The following is a 6,645-nucleotide window of genomic DNA, read 5'->3' on the forward strand; positions in this document are numbered from 1 at the left end:
CATATATTCCTTAAGTGTCTTGAAACTTAACAGCAATTGTTGATGTTTTTTTTTTTTTTTACTTCTTTAGAGTTCATCTTTATGTGACAGTGGGTTGAGTTGCTGTCACACCTTAGGAAAACACTTGGCTTGTTCTGACTGCTCTGTTTGAGGGATTTAAGTGATATCGTACCATGTTACACTACGTGACATCAGTCTACTTCACTTTGTCAGGCAGGTCCTATTTAAGTGATTTCTTGACTGAGAACAGGTGTGGCAGTAATCAGGCCTGGGTGTGGCTAGAGAAATTGAAGTCAGGTGTGATAAACCACAGTTAAGTTATGTTTTAACAGGAGGGGGCAAACACTTTTTCACACAGGGCCATGTGGGTTTGGATTTTTTTTTTCTCCCTTAATAATAAAAACCTTCATTTAAAAACTGCATTTTGTGTTTACTTGTGTTATCTTTGACTAATATTTAAATTAGTTTGATGATCTGAAACATTCAAGTGTGAGACATGCAAAAAAATTGGAAATCAGGAAGGGGGCAAACACTTTTTCACACTGCTGTATATATAAATATGTATTCTAGATTATATAATATTATTGCGGTTTATTTCCAGGAAACACACAAGGTGACAGCCCAGCAAGCAAGAAAAGCAAAAGAAGACACAGCAGTTCCACTGCTGTTTGAAGATTAGATTTAGTTGTTTTTGAGAAAAAGCAATATTTTTATATCCATTTTTAGTAACTACCTTTCAAATATTACTGTTTCTGCTTATATAGTCATGCTTACTTTACATGCAATGTTTAGTTTGTTTATCACTTTGGGAGGCTTTCAATGAAGTGCTATCTTAGTTGAGTATTGTGTTGTTGTGATGCCAATAAAAAGATAAAGAGAATACATTTGCTAACAAAGTTTTCTTTAATTGAATAATAGAACAGACTATGTGCAACTATGAACAATAACTTAACTATTAACTACTATTAACTGTCCTTTGCTGCCCTCTTGTGACTTTAGGCTCCGGAGGTTTCTCCGAGGAAAGATAGACAATGGCACGATAACGGCGCTCACCACTGGGACAAGGTCCTCTGATTGAGCTCGAAGAGCTGAATGCTGGTCTGAGCCATCAGCCTCGGGCTGGCCAGCACTGCCTCTCTGACAGCCACGTAGTCCTGGAGGACGAGGGACCACCGACTCCTCGTGATCCGTCCGGACCACGTGGACGCCGGGTGGAGATGGCAGAGCTGGCTGCAAACGGCCTCCACCGGGCGGCTGGCGTTGGGCCAGTTTGCGGGGCCCGAGTTCAGTCCGAGAAGGCAGCTGGAAGACGGCCGGGTGTGAGTATGCAGCTGGCAGTTACCGGGGGCAACGTGCTGTTTGAAATGACACTTACCGTTGGAGACTCTCCTTCCCAGGACAGGAGGTGTTTTTCCCCTTTGCTGCCTTGAACAGGCCACTGGGCTGCCTCTCCTGGTGCCTGGCGGGGCAGGCCACTCGCTGTGTGTCGCGCTCCGGCAGGCGTTGCCAGAGCGCAACGAGCTGGCCTACCCTGCGGTCGGAAAGCCCCTGAAGATCCCTGGCCTCCACCAGGGCCTTGGCCAGCCGGAGGACGTGCTGGTGTCCCGGCTGGCCGTCGGGACCCTGGACCTCCTCCTTCTCCTCCCCCTCAGAAAAAACACAGGCGGGCGTCACGCAACCGGGATGTAAGAAAACCAATTGAACTGTTGCGTTGGTAAGCGAGGTTACCTCAGAGGAGTCGGAGGAGAGCTGGGGGCCGGGAGCCTGGCTGTCAGGGACCTCAGGAGGGACGTCTGGGTCGGTCGGACTGGATGGCTCAGACTTGGGCGCGTCAGATAGATCACCTGACCGGGCCGCTGCAGGGGCGGACGGGGTGTCCGGCTGGAAGACGGTCGGGTCCTCCACGTCCTCCTCGATACCCTCGTCCGCCTCCTCGAGCTCGTCCACGGCAGCAGCCTCGTCCGGAGCGTCAGGGTCCAAGCTGACGTCCTCAAGCACCCGGCCCGTCTGCTGGTACAGGTACTCCAGCCCGATGAGCTCCCCTGAGTCGAGGAACGGAGTCAATCCTCTTTTGTCCTCAAAAACGTAAAGAATAATGGAAAAGAGAAAAAACAGAGAGCTATCTACCGACCTGTGTACGCAGCAGGCTTGGTAAGGTCCTCAACCATCTGAAGGCCGAGCACCCTTTGGCTCTTCTGGTTGAGGACGTGCTTGACGTGGCAACTGTAGGAGAGCAGGGGCGGCTGTGCAGCCGCTGCGCGGTCCTCGTTCCACCTGACCAGTCCATCCACCAGGAACGCCTGGAAATACTTGGGCGAGGCTCGCGTCCCTGAGGGGGAAAAAAACAACAACAGTTCACGCTTGCACGTGATGGGAACGGTGACACGTTTTTGCCTTCGCCGCGGGCTCGCACGTTTACCTGGGATGAACCGGTGCAGGTGGAGGTGGAAGGACTCCAAGGAGGCGGAGCCCCTCGCGCAGCGATAGACGGGCAGGCTGACTCTGTCCTTCGTCAGCCTGCCGGTCTCCGTGTCGAGCTGCATGCCCGGCGGGTCCTGAATGCAGCTGAGGTGCCGCCTCTGCGTGCTCCAGATGTTCTGGATGCGGAGAGCGTCCAGCAACGGGATGTCCAGGGCGTCGCGTCCCGCAGCGCCGCCGAAGGTGTCGAGGAGCTCCTGGACCAGGAGAGCCGTCTCCACGGCCCCGCGTGTCCTCCTCCGGCAGTGGAGGCTCCACTCCTTCTTGGAGATCCTCTCGATCACCTCGGCGTCAGTCAGGCCGACCATCCCGTGCTTCCCCTCCAGCTCCGACCGCTTGGCCTCACCGAAACGGCGGGCATCTCCGGGGTCCACCTCGAAGATGCAGTGGGACAGCTGCCTCATGAAGGCGGGGTACAGCTGGTGGCTCTCGGTGGTGACACCCGATGCGAAGCGGCGCATCAGGTGCCAGATGTCTAACCGAACCACAAGATGCCCCCTCGCCTGGGAGAGAGAGAGAGAGAGAAGAAATCTGTCTGTTTCATTTAAAAGATTCCATCTGTTGATAAATAACAATAACATGAATAAAAATCTGCAGTTATCAATGAGGATAATTAATAATCTCAGTTCCATATGGGAAACAAGGCAGCTGTCCTCGACACGCCGTCCTGGTTGCAGCAGTCGCGGTCCACGTAGATGATCTGGGGGGGAGGTACCTCGGCGTGCTGGTGCCGCCTCGTTAGCCCGGCCGCCATCCGGGACAGGCCCTCGGAGCCCTCGGAGCAGGTGAGGACGCTCATGAGGACCTGCCCGTGCTCGTTGCCGACGCTAGTGACCCAGGCGGCCGTGTCGGAGGCGGTACTGGCGAGCTTCTTCGTCACCTGAGTGGAGAGAGAGAGAGAGAGAGAGAGAGAGAGAGAGAGAGAGAGAGAGAGAGAGAGATATAACTGTAAACACGCTCAGCAGCTGGAATAATAAAAACAAGACAGACGAAATGCCGATAAACTCTGCCTGCCTTCTTGGTGGAATCCATGTTTAAGACGGATCCGAAGGTGGACGTGATCCTGGCCTAGTACTCGTCCAGCCGCGTCAGCACGTCGTAACCGTACACGGTCAGCAGCCAGACGGGGGACGGCACAGGGGGCATCTGGGGAGGCGGTTGGAACTCCGCCCTCGCCGAGCGCGAGGCCACGAACTGCTCGCACACGCCGAGGTACCGGGTCGCTGTCCACATCCAGGCGTCCGAGTGCCGCTCCCGCAGGGCGCCGCGCAGCCGAGCGGCACCGTTGCTGAGAATGCGGCGCCTCAGCCGCCCGACCACCCTCTGGTCGCAGGACAGCCTGCGGAAGAGAGAAAACGGGGCGGCGTTACGCACGGCTTCGTTTGCACCGCGAGCGTGTCGTACACGTGGCGCAGCCGTGTCTTACTTGTACGCGAGTACAGCCGGGAACCGGCAGCTGTAGGTGGGAGCCAGCTGCCTGACGACGCCCTGCGACCACCCTCCGACCTTCTTCTTGCACCGGCGGCACTCGAGGTACTCGGTGGCCATGAGGTACCAGCCGTCGATGTCCAGGACCCTCCGGATGGTCCTGTAGAGCCCGGCCTTCGTCAGCGACCCGGTGCACAAAGTCTGGGGGCACGCCACATCCACATCCACAGAAACAGCCGGCATGCGAAGAAGGGTGCGGGGGAAGCGGGAGGCCGGTCGCAGACCGGCCGGGTTTGGGGAGGGTACCACCACAGGTTCAGCTCGCCGGTGAGCCGAGACCTCCGCGAGCTGTCCCCGGAAAACAGCACCCGGCCGATCCACTGCTGCTGCTCCGCAGTGAGAGCCGCTCGCCAGGTCCCGGGCAGCAGCTGGAGAGAGAGACGACGTACGGCCGTTTTAATACCCGAGGGGGGCAGCCGGAGAGTCTACCTGTACTCTCTCTGACGCCTCACCTCTGCACTGTCAGCGGGCGGCGGGGGAGGGAGGATAGCTGCCCTGGTCGTCTCCTCCACGGCGGCGGGAGCCTCTGCCACGAGGAGCGCTGGAGGTCGTCCGACTCCTGCCAGGCCTCCGGCAGCTCCTCGTCGGTGGGCTCTTCAGGAGGAGGAGGAGGAGGATGCTGGAGGAGCGAGAGAGGACGGGCCTGTACGTCTGAGGCTGAAAGAAAGGGATCGAAACATTTGATCAAAAGCACAAAAGGACTAAAGCAGGACGGAGTTGAGGAGACACAAGGAGCAGAGCACCACGTGATGGAAGCTGATGACACCGCACTGTGGGGGATGCAGGAGGAGGCGGGGGTGGTTGTGTGGTTAAATAAAGAAAAGAATGATTGACGAAAGGGTTTCTCTGCAGATGCCGGTGGGTCAGGTGACTGGAAGCATCTCTGTCAGTGATCTGAAAGTTTTAAATTCAACCCAGACTCACTCGTCTCCTGTTATGCTGCGTGATCACAGAAACATTTCAAAACACCAGTCAACATCGATTCAAGCCTTTCTGTTACAGACAATGTGCCGCGTGAATATTCATTTATTGGTACTTACACTCTTCGATGACAACCACCGCCCCGACCAGCTCCTCATCTGAAGACTCCTCGCGTGGTGTTGAGGGAAGAGCTGGTCCGGAGGAGGCTGTAAATGCAGCACTCTGCCTCTGTCTGTCTCTCTTTTTGATATAGTAGACGGCGTTCTCCATCTGCGTGCCTGGAGTTGGCGCCTTCCTCCGGAGGTAGTTGACAAATCTGTGCGGATGAGACAGACTCTGATTAATTCAGGGATTTTTTTAAATTTTTTTTTTTTTTACATGTTCGTGACAACGACACAGATTTATTACAGTTACGACCCTACCGGATTTGTTTGCAGTCCTCGGACTCGTACAGGCCCTGCAGGGTTTCAAATTTAAAGTCCCCGAAGCCAACGAGGGCCTGTCCCTCCTGGCCAGGCTGGAGCGCCTCTTCAAACGCCCGGTGGAACCTGACTGCCTCCACAAAGTCAGGGAAGGCGGAGGAGTAGCGGGCGAAGGCGTCCTATGAGCATGCAATGCAAAGAAATGTTGTAACTGCTGTCAGGCTGCCTGTTGCGTCAATCAAGCTCAAAGACCGTACCTTGTTGGCCATCAGAGGGGACCCTGTCCTCTCTCGCTCCTTCTGCTGGGAAGCGGCCAGGTTGATCGAATATCCCACGTCGTTCTCCAGCAGCCAGTGGAAGGTCTGGCCCTGGTACCGGCCAAACTGGACCTGACACCGGCTCAGCGCGCTGCTGTCGCCACCCTCGGAGACAAGGTGGGCCCGCGTCTCGGTCTCCACCTCCTCCGCTGGTTTGGCCCTGTAGCCGGCCGGCCGGGGGCGGAGGGCTTGGGCCTCGGCAGAGGCCTTGAGGAGGAGGAGGGTCTCGTTAGGGGCCTTCTTAAATGTGGGATGTTCCATCTAAACAGAGGACATAAATAAAGAGTACAGTTTCATCTAATTCAACACACACCGCTCAGCAGTTTGTCATAAATTAAAGAATATTCCATCACATAAGAGATAAAGCAATCGCACAGTAGCTTGGACAACGACACGTGTTACTGGACAGAAAAGGAACAGATGCATTTGTTTGATTGTTCAATTACACATTTATAAGAGACTGTTTTATACTCTACATAATAAATAAGTGTCGCTGTGAGTCCAAAAACGTGCTTTTTACTCATATTTTTCACACATATTGCATTAAAAATGAATGAATGAAACATCAAACTTACTGTTTTCGGCGAGGAAATCTCCGAATTGTCCCGCTTCGGATGAGGGGGGCGTAGCAGAGGGCTTGGTCGGTGGGCACGGTTAACAAACGGCGCACTGCGATTGGAGGGGGCGGGACATCGCGGATGAAGCCCATTGGCTGAAGGGGACAAAGTGACAATTTTACTTTTTTGTCACATTTTAGACATGCTATAAAAAAAATGAAAAATAAAGGGGAGGGGCTGTACATACTGTAATAATAGGATTGGACTTAATTCATGTTTGCATATTTCTATCCTTTTTCGGACATTCTATAGTATGACTTTTATTTAATATTTTGGACAACATACTATATAGCATGTCGCCCGAAATGTGACAAAAAAGTCCTACTTTCGTGCATGTAGCCGCCGGGGCATCTCTTTAGGGGGCGCTAGCGAGCCATTTGGTCACGCCCACTCGCGACTTCA

The 6,645-nt window shown here is 54.1% G+C and overlaps 1 protein-coding gene across 1 annotated transcript; it reads right to left on the minus strand.

Moving 5' to 3' along the window:
* Window positions 1–1,049: 1,049 nt before the first annotated feature.
* Window positions 1,050–3,510, minus strand: LOC138615932 (uncharacterized). The gene is made up of 7 exons (XM_069689813.1): window positions 3,493–3,510; window positions 3,194–3,358; window positions 2,420–2,981; window positions 2,132–2,329; window positions 1,729–2,042; window positions 1,376–1,647; window positions 1,050–1,302 (listed from the first exon to the last, which is right to left on the minus strand). The coding sequence occupies exons 1-7, from the start codon at window positions 3,508–3,510 to the stop codon at window positions 1,050–1,052; spliced, it is 1,782 nt and encodes a 593-aa protein (XP_069545914.1).
* Between the last annotated feature and the right edge of the window lie 3,135 nt (window positions 3,511–6,645).

The sequence above is a fragment of the Brachyistius frenatus genome, unplaced genomic scaffold (genome assembly GCF_029030835.1).
Source record: "Brachyistius frenatus isolate BFR_SWC_R1_liver_20210118 unplaced genomic scaffold, ASM2903083v1 Contig_8, whole genome shotgun sequence".
NCBI lineage: Eukaryota > Metazoa > Chordata > Actinopteri > Embiotocidae > Brachyistius > Brachyistius frenatus.

Excerpts from the sequence above, each read along its gene's own strand:
- LOC138615932 (XM_069689813.1), bottom strand. Across the intron at positions 2,982-3,193 it reads GGCGGCACCAGCACGCCGAG|GCGAGGGGGCATCTTGTGGT; the intron begins GTACCTCCCCCC and ends TCTCTCTCCCAG. Across the intron at positions 2,330-2,419 it reads CCTGCACCGGTTCATCCCAG|GGACGCGAGCCTCGCCCAAG; the intron begins GTAAACGTGCGA and ends TTTCCCCCTCAG.